Source organism: Gymnoscopelus microlampas (assembly GCF_963454915.1).
Source record: "Gymnoscopelus microlampas genome assembly, chromosome: 11".
NCBI classification, from domain to species: Eukaryota; Metazoa; Chordata; class Actinopteri; order Myctophiformes; family Myctophidae; genus Gymnoscopelus; species Gymnoscopelus microlampas.
This window is the reverse complement of record NC_139948.1, coordinates 8,052,086-8,073,246: the sequence shown is the minus strand read 5'-3', so window position 1 is coordinate 8,073,246 and position 21,161 is coordinate 8,052,086. Positions and strand designations below refer to the sequence as shown.

The 21,161-nt window shown below is 39.3% G+C and overlaps 1 protein-coding gene across 1 annotated transcript in view; it reads left to right on the top strand.

Moving 5' to 3' along the window:
• The first annotated feature begins 6,728 nt into the window (after nt 1–6,728).
• tmem104 (transmembrane protein 104) overlaps nt 6,729–21,161 on the top strand; it is a 183,538-nt gene continuing 169,105 nt past the window's right edge. The window contains exons 1-5 of the mRNA XM_084072389.1: nt 6,729–6,912; nt 7,984–8,054; nt 10,977–11,098; nt 13,896–13,980; nt 18,777–18,870. Of these exons, the coding sequence (XP_083928515.1) occupies nt 8,010–8,054; nt 10,977–11,098; nt 13,896–13,980; nt 18,777–18,870 (346 nt within the window). The 5' untranslated portion in view covers nt 6,729–6,912; nt 7,984–8,009. The remainder of the gene's footprint in view (nt 6,913–7,983; nt 8,055–10,976; nt 11,099–13,895; nt 13,981–18,776; nt 18,871–21,161) is intronic.

Here is a 21,161-nt window from a genome sequence, read left to right as displayed (position 1 = left end):
AGACAAATTAACACAATTTTACACAACATTCATAATATTTATCTAGCACCCATTCTTTAGGACAGAACCTTAATTTATTTTATGAATAATCGAATAATATCTCCTACCGGCGGTGTCTCCGGTAGGAGACTCAAATGCAGGTCAATGTCTCCTATACCGGATACTCCGCCGGTCATCAAATTATTGGCAAATTAAGTAAACGACAAAAACAAAAAGAATATCCATGAATGTTTGGGGTGAACTACTCCTTTAATGCTAATAAAATTACACATTTTAACCATAATTTTGATTTAGTTTGGATTTAGAAGAACTTACGGAGTTGACATGTTATGGTTAAGACACATCTGATAGCAATATTACTTAATGCATTTATTAAAAAATAGAAAGCTAGCTTCAGCAGCCGGGATAAGTGAGACAGGGGACTTAGGATAGAGCTAAGCCTGTTTATCCCTGATAAAATGATGTGTTGACAAAAGATCTTGGACACAACTTTAAAGGTCCAACATTTTTACAAAAAATATATTTTTAAACAAAGATGATAATAATAGTACATTCTTACACCTATGTTATCAATACACATGGTTCAGTTTTTCTTTTTGCTTTTAACAAAAAAAAGGGAATCCTTGTCTGAGACAAGGGTGTTTTGTGGTGCAAAACACCCTGAAAAAAATGCATTTTCGTTTCAGTTTCAGTTTTATTTCCAATTTTATCCAATCAGGATAGAGAACTCAATCAGGATATAGATTAAACAAGTGAAATTGGAAGTGATGACACTAAGAAATGAGCAGGCAAAATTGGAGCTGGCCACACTATAACAATGAAGCTTAAAAATGGGTACTTTCTCCTGATTGGCTGAGATTTTGGGGAGGCATGCGTTAATCCGACAGACCTTTTCTCCGACTATGTGGCATCCGCGTGCGGTTAGGGTTAGGGTGCGGGTACTGCACCCGAGATTTTGACACCTACCGGAAAATTTATTTTCTGTTTATTAAAGAGTTGGAGAGACGGGGAGACTCCTGTTACTGAACAAACACTCTATAGCAATGATTACTACCAGAATATAGTGCTTTAACCTTTTAACAAAATACCTTTTGTTTTAACCGAAAAATATCACTTACCCTTAGCCTGGGATCCAGCCTGCTTCGCTACGTTCGGCGGATTTTTTTTTCTCTCGAAAAAAATCCGCCGAACGTAGCGAAGCAGGCTGGATCCCAGGCTAACTTACCCTATATTTAAACATCCAGTAAATATCTACATCAAAGTTGGGGTTTTGACCTTTCAAAAGCATTCACTTACCTTTGACTAGTTGTATATGTATATGTATATATATGTGTATGTATATGTATGTATATGTGGTTATTTCATGTATTTGTTCTTCTCTTTCTCTTTCTGTTTCATTTTCTGTTTTATTTTTCAATTTTTCTGTTTTTATTTTACCTTTTGTCCGATCTGCCCTCTTCTGGGCAGTATTTGATTGGTGGGATTTGATCTCTCTCTCTCTCTCTCTCTCTCTCTCTCTCTCTCTCTCTCTCTCTCTCTCTCTCTCTCTCTCTCTCTCTCTCTCTCTCTCTCTCTCTCTCTCTCTCTCTCTCTCTCTCTCTCTCTCTCTCTCTTCCTCTCTCCCTCTATATTTTCATCTTTTGGCTAGGGAAATGTGGTCAACTCTTGGCTACTCACCTTAATCCTTGGGCCTATGGGGTTGGGGTTGAATGAGATGGCCTTGGGTTATTTGTGTTTTTTCTGTTGTTTTTTTGTCATTTTTTTCTCCTCGTCTCTATGTTTTTATGTGTGTACCTTGTTTGTTTGTTTTGTCTCATTTGCACAAACAGTATATGTTTATACGGATGCTTACTACATTTTTGTGGATCTATGCCTTATGTTTGATCGGAGAAGGTTTTCTCCTAAACCTCAACTGTCAATATGGATAGTGTCAAAGGACTAAAAATAATACACTTGAACATCAGGAGCCTTAAACATAAAATTGACTTGCTGCGTTTGTGGGCTGAAGAACACAAACCTCATATAATCACACTGTCAGAAACATGGCTTAACAACAAGATTTCCAATAACGAAATCAAAATAACAAACTATGTTATATATAGAGCTGACAGAAGTACACGGTGTGGAGGGGTATTAACATATGTTTCATCATCTCTTGCTTCTGAGCTCATTGTGCCTGCTGTTGAGCCTTCACATTTTGAAAGCATTTTTGTTAAAATAATTTTACATGAGAACAAGTACATCACTATTGGCAACATTTACAGACCCCCCTCAGCTCCTGCTGAATCCTTCAAATGCATCATCTCCTCCATAAACTCTATTAGAGATAAAAACGAATTGATAATTTTGGGGGACTTTAATAAAAACTGGATGGATAAATCCTCTCAGACTGCTAAAACCATTATCGGAAATCTTAACCTTTCTCAACTAATCAGTGAACCTACTAGAGTTACACCCACATCTCAATCCCTGATTGATTGGATACTGGTCTCACACCCTAATAGAATTATTAAATCAGGGACTATGCCTGACAGCTTTAGTGACCATTGTATTGTTTATTGCATCTGGAAAATCAATTTACCAAAACTTCCCCCTAAACTGATCAAGGTAAGGCAATATAAGAAAATCAACATCAACGAATTCATCAACGACCTGATTACAGTTAACTGGGACCTTTACCAGATCATTTCTAATGTCCATGATGCTTGGAACTTTTTTCATTCTGAACTCATGAGAATAATTGACAAACATGCTCCTTTTAAAACTATCAAGGTCAAAGGTAGCCACCTTCCATGGGTAACATCGGACTTAATAAGTACTTTCAGGCATAGGGATAAGGCATGGGCCTCATATCGTGAGACACAAGATCCCGCTGACTGGGAAAGATATAGATTGTTGAGAAACAAAAGTAAAATTATGTGTAGAAATGCAAAATCTAATTACTATAAAGAATCTTTCACACAGGACTCTAAAAATCCTAAAGACTTTTGGAAAAAAGTCAAAACATTAACCAATTCATCTGATAAAACTGATCATCACAATAAATTAAAAGTTAATAACACTATTTTACACAATCCTCTTTTAGTTGCTCAAGCTTTTAATCAACATTTCTCCTCAGTCTGTTCTCCCACAACGTCTGTTCCTTATGCCATCTCTACTAATTCACCACCTTGCCAAAGCACCTTCTCTTTCAGGAAAATCACACCCGTTGATGTTTTGAATGTCATTAATGATCTCAAATCTTCCAGTGGCCCCGGGTTAGATGGGATTGAAAATAAATTTCTTAAATTAGCTTCACACATCTTAATGTACCCTCTCTGCGATCTTTTTAACTTATCCATTTCAACTTCTGATATACCTTCCATCTGGAAATGCTCACGCATTACTCCACTACACAAAGCAGGCAGTGAACTGGACCCTAACAACTACAGACCAATTTCAATAATCTGCTCTATAGCTAAAATCTTTGAAAAAATAATTTATAAACAATTATCTCACTATCTCGGCAAACACAATATTCTTTCACCTTTTCAATCCGGTTTTCGATCAAACCACTCCACAACAACGGCTTTGTTAAAACTTACAAATGACATATTTTCTTCATCTGCTGATGGCAAACTCACAGGAGCAATTTTCATCGATTTAACCAAAGCTTTTGACCTTGTTGACCACTATCTGTTATTAGATAAACTCTATTCTGTTGGCCTTTCACGTAATGCCTTACTCTGGTTCAACTCTTATCTACATAACAGAAAACAATGTGTTGCTATAGAAGGCAACAAGTCTGATCTTTTAGTACAAGAACGAGGTGTGCCTCAAGGATCAACCTTAGGCCCACTTTTGTTTTCGATTTTTATCAATGACCTTCCTTCTATTCTCTCTGGCAGTAATGTACAACTCTATGCAGACGACACAGTTATTTATACCTCACAATCCAATGTAATACAAATTCAGGCAACCCTACAATCAAATTTCAATAAACTTGAATCATGGCTCTCAGCTAATAGACTAATTATCAATAAAACCAAAACCAACACAATGCTTTTTGGAACGAATCACAAAATCAATTCTAATGCCATAAATCAATCCTTTACCATTACTTGTCTTGACAATACACACCTACAAAGAGTTGATCATATCAAATACCTCGGTCTTTGGCTTGATTCAGAACTCTCATTTAAATGCCACATTGACAATATTGTGAGGAAAATCAATTTCAGCTCCGGTGTGCTTTACCGGAACAGAAACTGTTTTACATTCTCAGCCAGAAAGAAAATTGTGCTTCAACTCACTCTACCTATCATGGATTATGCCGATGTTGTCTATCAAACTGCAACCAAAACTAACCTTCTTCCTCTCAATACAATTTATAACCGTCTATGTAGATTTGTTCTTGGTTGTCCATTTATGACTCACCACTGCACCCTTTATGAAAATCTCAACTTTCCATCTCCCACAGTGAGAAGACAGCAGCACTGGCTACAGTTCATTTTCAAATGTATTCATTTCAACTATCCACAGTATCTAAAACAGTATATGGAACCTTTCACCTCTACACATCAACTTAGACATTGTGCACAGATCTATTTTATAGTCCCAAAAGTAACTAACTCATCTGGCAAAAAATCCTTTAGATTTAAAGCTCCCTCTGACTGGAACAATCTGCCTGTTCACATTCGGTCAATAACATCTTTTAAACTGTTTAAAACTGCGCTGTCCTCTCACCTTGAGACTACCTGTTCATGCTTTAACTAATTATCACATTATACCTATTAACCAATGATCCATTTAAGTGATCTGTATATTACTGTTGTAAGTGTTGTTGTTGTTGTTGTGTTATTGTTGTATGTCCTGTTTGTTTTGTTTTGCCTGTTTTGTTTTGTTGATGTTTTGAACTACCTGTTAAATGTTGTGTCTAAATGTATGAAAAATGTATCTCTGTAATCTGTGGATCCCCTCGAAAACGAGATGGTACATCTCAAGGGGTTATTTCCAATAAAGAATTTCTATATAGTTGCTTTACAAAGCAAAGGCAAAAGCAAAATCCAAACAGACCTTCACGTAGCCTACATTACTGAGTGTCTCCCATACAACAACAGCCAAAACTAAAGTGACAGTATTCATGTCAGATCATGTTACACAGCATTCCATTAGCTCTTATACTGTTCACGATGTAATGACACACTCTGACCAGTGGATGTCCTCCTTGTAGAAGACAATAATAGTGTTGTGGCATTCATTATGTATAACGTAATAACTTGATGATAAATATAATGACCAAAGTGAGGACAGGATGTAACGAGACAATCATTTCATTTGATAGGGATCCCTAAAGACACACCATCATCACATTCCAGCCTGCAAGCCCTCATTCCTCCACTTTTCACATAAAGTGGAGGAATGAGGGCTGTGACCTGACCAAAAAGCCAGCCCCCAGCCCAAATCACACTTCTGTTAAAATGAAACCGTTTGTTTGATGGTAAACAAACAACCGAAAATAATTTTATTACATTATACGTCTTTCAATGTTTGTTTACCAATCACCTGCATTGTTGTTACTAATGAGATATCACATTTCCTATTCCAAATGACTAAAACATGATTCACTGTGTGTGCTTTGTCTCATGGCGTCTGTTCCCAGACCCAAACTCATTCTACTGATGCCGCGTCTCATTAACTGTGGTTGAAAAATAGTAGTAGCCTACGACCTACTAGACACCTAACACACCCGGACTGTTGATACTGTATGTTGCTAGGGTCATTCTGTGTTAATTCACACTGTGCCACACCCTGACATGATATGTTGCGGTTCAGATTGGGGCTCCGAGGCGAGGCTGTCTCAGGCCCAGGGGCCCATGGACCATGGGGCCCATCCACATGCAGAGACAACAATGGCAAGTTGAAACCCCCTCGGCAGACAGTATAGAATGCAAATATACGTGAAGTAAAGCAACATCCTCAGGCTTATCCACGCTTTATCATAATATAGAGAGAATGTGACACATGATTTTAGCAATAATCATATGATCCTCCTCTATGGTGTCACTAGTGGATCAATTCACTTTGCAGTTTACATTTCCGGTCTTGGAAGGATACGGAAACGGCTGTGTTCGTTAATGTATGTGTGCGTGTAAACAACCGGAAACAGTAGGCGGGCTCTAGACCGCACTGCGAACACAGAACGGTAAACAGACGCTGATGACGCGAGCTTACGTCCAGCGCACAACAAACAGAGCAGCCAATGAATGAAGCGACACAGACACAGACCGGCGTTGCCATGTCCTCTTATTATAAGGGACTTTGGGCTTGTTTTTCTCCAAAGTTGCTTTTAAATATATTATTGGTAGTTTTGCGGTTTGCGTTTTTTGGGGCTTGTTTCTTAAGTGTTGTTGCTTATTTGGGGCTTGTTTCCTAATGTTGTTTAAACCAGTGGTTCTAAAATATTTAATGTCAAGGACCCCCAAGTGAATATGTAATTATTATCCAAGAACCCCCCCATCTAAAAATATTCTAAATTTTTCACCTTTTTTCAAGATTTTTGAAGACAGCAGATCTACATGCTCACAATGAGCTTGCAGATCGGCTATTTTCGCATGCGTTGTGGCCTGTGTTGTCACTCCTTGGGCTTGTTTTCATAGACCCGGTTGCTTACTTCTCTCGCACAACCTGGCAACGCTGGTAGCATCTACTTTAGCTGTGCTACAGTGAAACATTATGAGTGTTTTATGGCCGCTTTAAAGGCGTTCGCTTCACGTAGACTTCCCCTCGGATAAAGAATAAGAATACTATAGTTACAGCGAGTTGGCACAGTGTGTGCTCCTGGTTCTCCAGCTTACGCTGCTGCTGCTGGTGGAATCCCATAGTGGGAGAGTTAGCACGAAGCTAACGCTAACTGTACCTGGAAGAAGTCAGGTAAGCGTTGTTTGTTTACTTCTTTCACAGGTGTTACCAATGATACTAATGAAGGCTCTGTTCCATTTAGTCTAGCACAGTGGTTTACACGACCCTCATAACTCTGAGAGTGTACAAATGGAACCAAATGGATGGTTCCATTTGTACACTCAGAGTTACACACCTGTAAGGGGCCATTTGGAAGCCCATGAGGGTTCCTGGACCCCAACTTTAGACCCACTGGTGTAGCAGAGTGTTTCCAGTGAGTCGGTGTAGCAGAGTGTTTCCAGTGAGTCAACATGCACAATATCAGCACCCTGACTCTGTTTGTGTTTGACCAGAATGGAACAGAGCCTTCATTAGTACCATTGGTAACACCTGTGAATGTCTTCGTAATATGGCTGCTGTGAATAGAGCCTATTGACAATTGTTGTTGTGCTGTCAGCTCTCTTTCAACAAGTTACACCCAAGTCACTTGTGCGGTGGTGGAAAAAAGTACTCAGATCTTGTTTTTACTTAGTTAAAAGTATCAACACTGCAATGTAGAAATACTCTGTGACAACTGACAAGCAAAAGCCTGGAAGGCAAACATTCACTTGAGTAAAGGCACCTATATTGGCATCAAAATATACTTAAACTACCAAAAGTTAAAAGTACTCCTTATGCAGAATGTCCCATTTCAGTTTTTTCCCTGAAATGTATGACACATCGGTTGAAAATAGCAGCTCTACAAGCATCTGCTATTTTCAAATGGCTGAAATGCATATGGGCTTTAGTGGTTAATGTTTTGTAATCATCATCAAAATCTACCACAAATACAAAAAGTAACTAATAACTAAAGTTTTCAAATAGTGGAGTAAAAAAGACACTTTTTCTCTGAGATGTAGTGGAGTAAAAGTAAAAGTATTTGAAATACTCAAGTAAAGTACAAATACCTCAAAATTGTTCTTAAGTACAGTACCTAAGTACATGTACTTAATTACTTTCCACCACTGCACTTGTGGCATTGAGCAGTTGACCCAGGCTAGAAACAACAGTAAATCAATAATATCTGAATGAATAATATGTGAATATCTCCCCCCTTATATTCAGGGACTGCTGGCTGTACCCCCAACAACATGGCAGGTGGCATCACAGAAACGGGGGACCCCTACTCCCCATTTGTAAGTATTTAGACAACGGCATTGTTAGTACTTTGAATTGATCTGTGTGGGTTTCTGCTTCATTACACTGGAGTGATTTGTGGTTTAAAGCAGTGGTTCTGGTGGGGGTCTCCACCTGATTTTGGTGGGGTCCTCAGATGACAGTGAAATGACAATTTAAAGACCTTTTTTAATACCTCAAAAAAGAAAGATAAGATGAAGTCCATTACTACTTCAAAAGTAGTCAACAAACTATTCTATACAAACTGTTCAAACATTGGCCGAATTGTCAAATAATATAAGAAAGAGGCAAACATTTTGAAAATAGCCGATCTACAAGCTCAGATCGGCTATTTTCACAATATTTATCCGTGCAAACTCGAGTCAAACCAAATGTAATGCCTCAACTCTGACATTCCAAGTGCTTGTCAGGGTGGGTTGTCTGTTCAAATATGATTTTTTTGGGGGGTCCCCAGTTCATATATGATTATTTTAGGGGGTCCCCAGTTCAAATATGATTATTTTGGGGGGTCCCCAGTTAAAATATGATTTATTTTGGGGGGTCCCCAGTTAAAATATGATTTATTTTGGGGGGTCACGGCCTGAAAAGGTTGAGAATCACTGGTGTAAAAGAGAGCGTGTGTGACTGACTAACACGTGGGTCATCATCATCATCATCACTAATGCATTTTATGGAATTACTCTTAAGAGGTTAAAGTGGTCATGTGTCCTGGATGCAAAGTTCATATGTGTAGGAGCCGGAGGTTTAAAGGTGAAATCCGTAACTTTTGAGTCTTACAGGATTAGAATTATGCATTTAATTGGTGTATATTATACACATTAAAATCCCAGGGTTAATGTAACTTTAATGAGTGTACAAATGGAACCAGATGGACACTTTATGTGTCCACTTGGTTCCATTTGTACATGGATTTTGCTGTGTAGTGTTCAAGTGGTCAGCTGTCCTGGATACAAAGTTCATATTATGCATTTGAGGTTTTACATTCTTTTGAATTGACAATTAACTTCTGGTTGATGATCAGTGCTTTAACAGTTGCTGTGCGGCTCTCTAATGACAACTCACTGATTCTACATGACGCAACGGAGAATGATTCAGAGAATCAATTTGTCCTTCTCGTTCGAAAGAGGAAGGCCAAAGTGCTTACACTTCACATATGTTGGGCCATCATCCTGTGTCCAGCTCTTTTTCATTTTTTTACGACCTGCTGACTGACTTTTTTCAGTTCTGCTCGTATTATGCACGTGACTCAACCGCAAACACATGCATTGGTGTGTCTGCTGATGGGAGTGTTGCGGCTTTGCTGAGGCCTTGAATCATTTAAAGCACTCCGCTATCTGATAGGGATAATAAGGGCTTCCTGTAAAGGCTTTCCTTACGTTGGCCTGTACAGCGTCCTGTTATTGTGGTAGAGCAGCAGTAGTTGGGGTGAAGTGGGGTGAAGGACATTTGTGCTGTGGTTAGGGATTCGACTATTAACCGCTTTTACGATTGACCCATTAAGAGCGGGAACGCATCTGTGTGTAATTTTTTTTTATTTCTGTGACTATTCAAAAATAGCAGATATACTATGAGCTTGTAGATCTGCACATTTTTTTTAACAATCGTGAACATTTGTGCAAATCTTTCAATATGTACTTTTTAAAGTGAACATTTGTAACTCAAATCTTTGCTTCTGGGTGATTCTACAAATGTCTTCTAAATCCTAACAGTTTTCTTTTTGAACAAACTTATGTTGCTTTAATATCAGAGGTTCTCAAACCTTTTCATGTCAAGGACCACCCAAAATGATAGGTATTTGGCCGCGAAGCCCCAATTCACAATATTTTGTTCCAGGGACCCCCCCCCCCCCCAGAAGCAAAGATTTTAGTAAAAGATGTTCGCTTTAAAAATATATATACGTATATATTCAAAGATTTGCGCAAATGTTCACGATTTTTCAAAAATATATATTGTTGAATAGCCCAAGAAATCTCAAAATTACACAGATGCGTTCCCGGTCTTAATGGGTTAACCAATGGTTTTAAAAGTCACCATTAATTAATGGTAGGGGCTCAGTATAATCCTGATGCAAAACAACAATATTAATAATAACAATAATGATTCTGTAATCATGTCCAAAAGAAATGTCGAGCTGAACACACTATTTTGTAATACAGCTGAAGAGCCGTGCAGACAGAGGTTGTGCAGCCTACATGGGTAGCTTTTATTTACTTTCATAGACATATACTTTTTATTTTGCTTGTATTATTTGTCTACTGTATTATTTGTGTTTTGAAAGGCAGCCAACATAGACATTTTGTGGGGAAAATATAATGAAACCTCTAATTTACAAAAGCTAATGGGATTTTATACATCCATAGTTTTGTGGAATACATTTATGTGCAAAAATCGTGAAACTGTGATTCTTTCTCTCACTTTCAAAATCCACAATGGCACCACCCATAGCTGTGGTGTGACACGTCCATTAATGTAGAGCTGCAACTATCGATTATTCCATTGATTACTTTCTGGGTTAATCAAGCAAGTGAGAAGCAGGAGATTGTTTAATTTATTTTTATATATCAATGAATTGATTGTAACTCTGACTGAGAGTGTACACATGGAACCAAATAAACACTTGAGGATTTTACGGTGTTGTCCCAGAAGAAGGGAGAAAAAAAAGTTCTGACATCATAGTACTGACATCAATCATAGTATTGATGACATCATCCTACTGACGTACTCATAATGTATACATGGGTCCGGAGCATCTCCATCCTACTCTGCGTTCATTTCATGCATGTTTTTTTTGCATGTAGTCCGAAAGCTTACCCCGCACTCTCACCAAAAGTGATCTTAAAATGATGAAAAACTAATCGTTAAGGATAATCAATATTTTCGGCCCTAAACACAATTGTGTATCCTTTGTGCTTTTTTTCCAGGTGGGGTTGGTGTACATGTTCAACCTGATCGTAGGGACAGGAGCTCTGACCATGCCCAAGGCCTTCGCTGAAGCCGGCTGGGTGGTCAGCCTGGGTCTCATCTGCTTCCTGTCCTTCATGAGGTGAGTTCTGGTCCACCACACCTCTGACCTGGACGCTTGACCGCCTCGCACAACTCGTATCAGAACCCCGACCCATGCCAAGAGTTTTTGGGGCCGAACCAGATTCTGGGAAGGCCAGTTCTCAAACGTATTGATTTTGATTAACTCCTTTAGTCCGGGAACGCATCTGCATCTGTGTGTCATTTTTTGATTTCTTTGGCTATTCAAAAATAGCAGATCTACAAGCTCATAGTGCGGCACCGAGTGCCGCGCTATGAGCTTGTAGATCTATTTTTTGGAAACATTTAGGAACATTTTTTAAACTTTTTTGAAACATTTAGGAAACTTTTTAGCTCAAATCTATGCTTCTGGGGATTCTACAAATGTCTTCTAAATTCTATATAAAAAAAAACGAAAAACAGTTTTTTGAAATAAAAGCGTATGTTGCTGTAATATCAGTGGTTATCAAAAATGCTATGGAAACGGGAGGGAAACATGCCAGGCGAGGGAGGGGGGAGCCCTGGCATGGGCTTCGCATAACTTTTATGCCGGACACACGTCATATGCCGCATGACGTGTGTGCAGATCTATGAGCTAGGAGGGGAGGGGAGCGGGGGAGGGGAGGGGAGTGGAAACAGTAAACATCTAGATGTGAGGGCCGTTGAGCGGCCCAAACCTCTAGTCACATTAATAGATTTAAAAGCATCTGCTTGGGCACTGCAGGTGGAAAGCTCCTCGATACACAGACTTATGAATTGGAAACTCCTATTGTAGGCTACACATTCCTGTTAAGTCCTAGACGTGAAATCAGTAGCCTAGAATTGTACTCATTTGTTGTCAGTTGGGAGCACACATGCACGGATACGACGTAATCCACCACAACGTGTCACTTTGACATCCCTGCATTTAGGCCTTCAGATATGAGTGAACAGCAGAGAGATAGAAGAAAGTTGATCTTTCTGGTTAAACCATTAAGATCTGCTATTTTTGAAAAATCGTGAACATTTAAAAAAAGGATTTAGAAAACATTTTTTAGAATGTTAATGGGTTAAGTAGGCTAGAAATTACAAACTCACAGGTGCGGTGGCTAAGTGTCTCGTGCATTTTCCGTTAACCCACAAAGTGCTCTTGCACACCATATAACACTAGCTACAGTCTACTGACCGGCAAACATATTTTGCGGCATTCCAGCGCCGCGGAGAGCGCCCGTTTTCTGATCAATGAATCGATGGAACAATGGGAATTGACCCAATTATTGCATAATAGCCTAATCGAAGCCATACTTGGGAGATTGTCCTAGCTACATCTCGTCATTTTTTTAAATGGGCCTCTATCAAGTAGTTTTCTCACACTCTGCACTTGGTAGATCTTCTTTTAGCTTCTGTGGCCCTACCACATGGAATGACCTGCAAATTACAGGTTAACCACTCTAGTACCCTTGAGTCGTTTTAGCTTTACCGGTCCTTGAGGTGGTTCCCGGTGGTCCGAGATTTGGTAACCAAATGGACCCTTATAGATATCTAACTCTTGAGAGCGTAAAATGACACCAAATGGACCTGTATGGGTCCATTTGGTTTCATTTTACGCTCTCAAGAGTTCAATTATTGTTAAACATTTGCAAAATACTTACTTATTTCATTATTTTGTTTGCCTGTTATCTCTCCTATGGTACCAACATCAATACAGAATGGAATTGTGGACAAAATCTTATCCAACATAACAAAATATTCTAAGTTTTGGGAGTCTAAATCTCTTCTAATGGTGGTCCATGGCTCATATGCCGAATAAATAATGGACCTCGTATGAAAAGGGTTGAAAACCACAGTTTTAGACCCCTGGTGACCAAACGGGTCACCACAATGTGTCATTATTTTTACCATCGCTATTATTTTGTGTTATCGTCATGATAATCGTTTCCATGTTGAGAAAGGTTCATGCATTTTGAAACATTTTCAGAAATAGTGTAAATAGCAGATCTACAAGCTCGCGGCGCGTTGTGAACTTGCAGATCGGCTATATCCACAATTCTTTTTACAAATAGAGTATACTTAACAAACCGAGTGCCAGAATTATTTCAGGCTATTTCTGGCCATGTATTTTGATTATTGGTCATCTCTTTGTGTATTTCAGTTCTTGTCATATCTGCCCCGTGCAACTTTTGTTTACAAAGCCTAAAAGCCACACAATTAACTCGTTAATCTCAATTATTTGTATGACAATAAAATGGTCAAGGAAAATGTGGCAATGGTGACGGTCACACTTGGTGTTGCTAAGACTGCTCTGAACCAGTGAGCGCTCTACATCAGTGGTTTTCAACCGGTGGTCCGGGGACCACCAGTGGTCCTTGAGGGAGTTCCAGGGGGTCCCCAGCAAAATTATAGATAGGAACCAAATGGACCCTTATGGGTCTGTAACTCTGAGAGTGTACAAATGGAACCAAATGGACCCTAACGGGTCCATTTGGTTCCATTTGTACACTCTCAGAGTTAAATTAACATTGATTTTATGTTAAACATTGGGGTCCCAGAGATAGAAATGCCATTAAATGGGGGTCTGTAGCCTAATGCATGTTAAACTGGGGGTCCTTGAAATTAAAATGGTTGAGAATCACTGCTAGAGCCGTAGAAATCGTCTCTTATTGGGGGTCCCTCGCATATCTTTTCAAATGGGGGTCCCTGGGCTAATGTGTGTCAATTTGGGGGTCCTTGATGCAAAAAAGGTTGAAAACCACTGCTCTACATGAAAGCCAGTGGACACGATGAGTTGAATATGAGTGGAATGAAATTAAATCGTGTTTTTGTCTTTTCCGTCTGTGCAGCTACATGACCACGACGTTTGTGATCGAGGCGATGGCGGCGGCCAACGCTCAGCTGCGCTGGAAGAGGAGAGAACAGGAGGAGGAGGTACGCTCGATTTGATCTGGTGATATCGCATAGAAAGAGCACGATAGCACTTTCCGACATGCATACATATATTTATGTATTTTAAAAATGTAGTAGTAGCCAAAACAAAACAAAAAGCCAACTATTTTTGACCCCCTTTCTCTGCCCAATTTAGTCGTTGTGCCAAATGAATTCCTCCCCACACACATTTGTGTGTTGTCACTGCTGTTGTGTCCTCCTCACCTGCCAGTGAGGAGTCCCTACCGGGAGGACGTAGGGCCTTCGACCTATTCCTCCCGCCCAACACTCCCTCCCTGCTGACTGGTGCCGCTGTGAGCTTGTAGATCGGCTATTTTCAGATAGCCTAGGTACAAAATAGGGCTAAAGTGGTAAATGTGTGTTTTATAATGTAATAACGTATATCTGCAAAGAAACTAGTTAGCTTTCAAATAATTGTAGTGGAGTAAAAGTACAATATTTGCCTCTGAGATGTAATGGAGTATTGAAAATTGGAAATACTCCAGTAAAGCAAAAGTGCCTCAAAATTCTGCTTAAGTACAGTACTTGAGTAAATGGACTTAGTTGCTTTACACCACTGGTATTTGGACATTATAACCCAGGGGTCCTCAACGTTTTTAAATTCAAGGAACCCAGTTTGAGTTATGGGGGTCCATGACCTACATTTGCATATCAGTGTACACATTTGTACGTTCTTGTGCTCTCTGTAACTACAAGAGTGTCCATGCTAGTAGTACAGACCCTTTAGGGTCAATTTAGTTCCAAACTATCAGTAATTTAGCTGGGGACCCCCTTGAAGCCCTTCACATATTGTAAACTATTTACTAAATCAGGGGTCTTCAGCGTTTTCAGACCAGGGACCCCCTAGCTGAGAGAGAGAGAGAGAGAGATGAGGCAGGGATGCCCTCTGTATTGTATAACATTGTGTTTCAGATTATACTTTTTTTGTTTACTTGGTCTGTTCTTTTTTTCCCTCTACACCTGTACCTCTTTGCCAAAAATAGCCGATCTACAAGCTTGTAGATCGGCTATTTTTGGATAGTTCTCCTCAGAAAAAGGATGCTAGGGTTCAAGAGATTAAGGTAACAAAAAAATCACACAAAGTTTTGGCGCCTCCCCTGTAGTAACTCTGAGGACCCCCTAGGTGTCCCAGACGCCCTGTTGAAGACCCCTGTTGTAAACTATTTACTAAATAATTTGCCGGGCCAGTTGTCATCGCTGGCGGGCTAGTCCTGGCCCACGGGCCGCCTGTTGCCTAACACTTGCCGTAGGAGTATGTGCAATGACCAAATATCACCCTCCCCCGCCCGGCTTCCCTCCCCCCGAGCACGGGCCAAGTTCCAAATATAGAACAGTGGTTTTCAACCTTTTTCATATCAAGGACCATTATTTATTCGGCATTTGAGCCACGGAACCACCATTTGATGAGATTTAGCCTCTCAGACCTTAAGACGTTGAATGTTTCTTCTACATTCTCCAACAGGCTCTACGCACAGCAGCCCTATTGGAAAGAAATTGGGCTGCTTCCTTACTTCCTTCACAGGTGTTACCAATCATACTAATTGAGGCTCTGTTCCATTTACCACCGGTGGTTCTCAAACGTTTCAATTCAAAGGGCCCCCATAACTCTTGAGTGTGTACAAATGGAACCAAATGGACCCTTTACGGGTCCATTTGGTTCCATTTGTACACACTCAGAGCTACATACCCGTAAGGGTCCATTTGGAGACCCACTGGTGTAGCAGAATGTTTACAGTGAGCCAACATGAACAATATCAGCACCCTGTTTGGAACACAACCTTAATTAGCATCATTGGTAACACATGTGAATTTCTTTCCAACATGGCTGCTGTGCATAGAGCCTGTTGTGTAGACTTCTTGCAAATTAAGTAATGCAGATGTTTAACAATGATTTAACTCTTGAGAGCGTAAAATGAAACCAAATGGACCCTTGCGGGTCCATTTGGTTTCATTTTACGCTCTCAAGAGTTAAAGAATGAAGATTCATAAGGGTCCATTTGGTTACCAACTCTTCATCATTCAGCTGGGGACCACCTGGAACCCCCTCAAGGGTCCCCGGACCACCGGTTGAGAACCACTGATGTAGAACATTCCCATTTGGAGCTAACGGGAACATGTTGTTGCTGTCGGGTGGAAACCTCTTAGTATGTCCAAAGCTGTTACTTTTCAAAAAAATCGCAAAAAAATAGCAGATGTACAATGATGAGGGCATTCATTTACAAAAAAACACAAAACGTTAAAATATGGAGATAAGAGGTTTCTGCTTGACAGCGTTGATTTTGACAGCTCATTTTGATTGTTTTAGTCATAGTCTTTTGAATAAAATTCCATTTTAGTTTTAGTCATATTTTAGTCAATATTTTAGTCAATTTAGTCATCTGAAATGTTTTTGTTTTTGTCTAGTTTTAGTCGACCAAATATCATGAGATTATAGTCTGCTAAATCTACAGTTGATTTAGTGGACTAAAATGTGTTTTGGCAATTGAACCCTAGCGTTCCTATTCTGGGGGCGAACATTGGGTGAAAATAGTAATCTAATCTACAAGAGCCATGGGGGACACCGGTCAACTAAGTATATAGGGGTTGGGAATATATGGGAGTTAGTGAGAATTAAAGGAAAGTTGTAGGGGAATTCTGTCCTGAATACTTTCTTTTTATTTTTAAGATTATCACTGCACATTTTCCAAGCGAATAACCAAATAGTCGTTCTAAGTTATTTAGCCAATAGATCAAATCTAAGCTCTTTGCAGTGAGAGTGTCATACCTCTACCGAGGGTATGCACCCAGTAAGTCCACATTTCAACAGCCAACTGCTTTCTCTTTGAAACCAGGACATGCCAACTTCACGGATTAAAGATGAAAGTTCTCAGACTGATTTTGCAGCCATTTGGATTCCATGGTAGACGCAGCATATGTCTTCTATGTTAGGGCACCGCAAATAGCAGATCTACAAGCTCACAACATGTCACAGCGCGACGTGTTGTGAGCTTTGTGGATCGGCTGTTTTCGGCTATTCGTTATTTTAAGATGAGGACGTATTTGAAGTGATCAAACTAGCAATAGAACACATGTTTGGAAGCATTTTACATGAACATGAATGGCCTCTTATATTCAATAAAAGCAAAGGTTAAAGGCTCAATCTGTGATTTCTTCAACTCTGGTTGGCTGCATGTTAAACAGCAGCAACACAGGTTTAGAATGATAATGCCCAAGGGGTCCTTGAGGGAGTTCCAGGGGGTCCCCAGCTAAATGATAGATAGTTCGTAACCAAATTGACCCTTATGGGTCTTTAACTCAGAGAGTGTACACAAATTTGTACACTCTCAGGGTTAAATTAACATAGGTTTTACAATATAAATTGGGGTCCCAGAGATAGAAATGTCATTAAATGGGGGTCCGTAGCCCTAATGCATGTCAAACTGGGGGTCCTTGAATTTAAAATGGTTTAAAATCACTGCTAGAGCCGTAAAATCTTCTCTTATGGGGGGGTCCTTGGCTTATATTTTCAAATGGGGGTCCGTGGGCTAATAAGTGTCAATTTGGGGGGTCCTTGACGTGAAAAAGTTTGAGAACCACTGGCCTAAACAACGACATAACATGTTCAGTCATGAGATCTTATTTTTGCTTCAACAATGTACGTAGGTGATAGTACCATTTTTCTTAGTTACACCAACAGTCAACAGCAGCCGAAACACCCATGAGCGTCCAGGTCAACATGGGGACATACACTATTGAAAGCAGATAACAATTTGTCAGTTCAGCCTGCATCATGTGACAACGGCTGGGCAATGATTAACCTCTTAAACTCTGTATTGTCGCTGTCATGTGGAAACCTTGTCCAAAACCATATGAAAAACGTTTTCATCAATATTTTCATTATAATGCCTATTTTGTGCAGTCAGACTGTAGATGCTTTTAGCAGTGGTGGAAAAAAGTACTCACCATTTTTTACTTAAGTACAAGTATCAATACTGCTATTTTGAAATATTTGTTACAAGTAAAAGTCCGGAATTAAAAATGTACTTGAGTAGAAGTATTGGCATCAAAATGTACTTAATGTACCAAAAGTAAAAGTACTCATCATGCAGAATGTCCCCATTTCAAGTTTTCAACTGTATACAAATCTATTGAAAATAGCAGATCTACAAGCTCACAATGAACAGTTGTGAGCTCTACAAGCTTACGCGAGGCGTTTGTAAGCTTGTAGATCGGCTTGTAGATCGGCCATTTTCACATTTTTCCCCTATACAAGTTTGTATAGGTAGGGGGCATGTCTGATACAATGCATATCAAATATCTAAATACTGACTCAAAGCAATGTAAAAACTCTCTGGGGTAGGGATGAAATTATCCGATTTAAATCAAACAATTAACAATTAATTGAAACATTAAAAAAAAAAAAAAAAAAAAAAAATGTTCAGAACCCAAGATATGATGATTTGAAGATTTTTTGCTCCATTCACTTCTTGTTTAACTTACTGAAAAAGGCTGTATCTCGGCTTCTAAGCACTTTTTTAAAAATCTGAAATTAAGATTCTCAGATAAAAAAAAAAAAAGCCGCTTATCAGTTAACCGGTTAATCGGTCGATAAGGTTATCAATTATCAATTAATGAATTGATCGATAATTTGCATCCCTACTCTGGGGTGAAACACAAAAACCCAAGCAGACGTTAAAATGACCCCACACATGATTGAAAGTGAAATATCCCTTTTACGTTTGGGAGCAGAGAGGTATTTGGAGATCTTATGTTTTCCCCTCCACTTCTGTCATCATCAGGTCCATGAGAGTGACTCCACCTCGGACTATTCTGACGACGACGTCATCGTCAGGGGACGATCGGAGCCAGAAACCAGACCCATCCTGTCTGTCCGTGAGTACATCCACTTTTTGGCCACTAGGTGGCGCCATGTGCCCGCTTATCTCTGCTGGTTCCCCTTCTTGTTATTCAGAAGTCAGCAGATAAGGACACATCTTACTGTACACCATACATTGTTTTAAATTTCATGTTTATTCTCTGTATATTTTTTTGTGATAGAAATGTATTGTATTTTTTTACTACTTAAAGGTAGGGTCTATTGTTCTTAACCCATTAAGACCTGAAGCGGATTCTACAAATGTCTTCTAAATCCCAACAGTATTCTGAAAAAAAATTATGTTTCTATATCAGTGGTGCTCAAACTTTTTCATGTCAAGGACTCCCAAAATGATATGTATTTGGCCGCCGACCTCCATCTCAAAATATGTTGTTCCAGGGACCCCCAGAAGCAAAGATTTGAGTTAAAAATGTTCGGTTTAAAACAATATATATATTCAAATATTGGCACACATTTTCACAATCTTTCAAAAATAGCAGATCTTGTGCCGCGCTACGAGCTTGTATATCTGCTATTTTTGAATAGCCAAAGTGTAAAATAATGCTTTTTAGCTCAAATCAAGAAGTGACACAGAAGCGTTCCAGGTCTTAATGGGTTAAAATAAGTGTTAAATAGCTCTATATTCTGATAGTAATCGTTGTTGTTGAGTATGTGTTCAGTAACAGGGGTCTCCTTGTCTCTCCAGCTCTTAAATAAACAGAAATGTTCAGGTGGGGATATCAATTCTATCCAAGAGAGAGAACTCATACAGCATACACGATAAACAAGTGAAATTGGAAGTGATGACACAAAGAAGTGACCAGACAAAAATTTAGAACCGGAACACTTTCAAATTGAAGCTGATGAATGGGTACTCTCTCTTGATTGGATGAAATTGGCAACCCAGCTGGAAATGACCCTTCAGGTCTGAACAAGGACAGAAAACAAGAACAACAACATAGATAGAAGTAAATAAAACAAACTCCATCCATCTGTAAATAATCATGCTTATTTTGCTCACTGTTAACGTACTGTACTTGCACTATGTACAGAGATAAGTGTACTTGATGTACTGTTATACCTTCTATAAATGTGATAATAATTTCCTCCCCCACACCTTTTTGCACAGCCTACATTGCTGATAAGGTTTTCTTTATAGAAGGTTAGAGTGTGTGTTTTGCCTGTACTTTTTTAAACCTGGTTTTATCTAACTGCGTCTTATTTTTCTTGTTCCTTCTTGTTGTTCTTCTTTCATAACTCATGTTTTTAACTCCCAATATTTGTTTCTGGGGGGGTCCCTGGAACAAAATATTTTGAGATGGTGGGTCTGCGGCCAAATGCCTATAATTTGGGGGTCCTTGACATGGAAACAGTTGGAGCATCACTGATATAGCAACCAAACAACAATAAGGATCTGTATTTGGCCGCAGACCGCCGTCTCAAAATATTTTGTTTCAGGGACCCCCCAGAAGCAAAGATTCGAGTTTAAGATGTTTGCTTTAAAAATATATCTATTTCCACACATTTGCAAGATTTTTCAAAAAATAGCAGATCTACAAGCTCGTAGCACTCGGTGCCGCACTACGAGCTTGTATATCTGCTATTTTTGAATAGCCGAAAGAAATTTAAAATGACATAGATGTGTTCCCGGATTGAATGGGTTAAAAAAAAAAAAATATATATATATATATATTTGAGGTCACTTTTGTCTGTCAACACCTCTCACTCAAAGCATAAATTGGCCTTAATATGTCCCTGCTTGTACCTGTATGTATGAGTGAGTGACAAACAAAGCCCTCTTCATTCTTGAGCATTCACAAACCCTGAAGCCCAATCCATCCATCTCACACTCATTGTACGGGGTAGCGCTGAGACAAATGGAGTTGGGGGGGGGGGGGCGCAGAGGTCTAGACCCTTTTTCTCAAACGTGTCTCTCCGTCTGACAGACATAGGTTTGAGCTGTGTTTAATTCTCTTGTTTTCTCTTTGCATTCAGACAGTCTGCATGTTTGAGCAGTATCAGAGAGATGCTACGGGAAATGGGCAATGCCCCCATTACAAATCTCAAAATGTTCCAACTATTTTCCTATCCTATTAATCCATTTAGACCGGGAACATTTTTGGATTTCTTTGGCTATTCAAAAATAGCAGATATACAAGCTCATAGCGCTATGAGCTTGTATATCTGCTATTTTAGACAAATCATGAACATTTGTGCACATCTTTGAGTGTGTGTGTGTGTGTGTGTGTGTGTGTGTGTGTGTGTGTGTGTGTGTGTGTATATATATATATATATATATATATATATA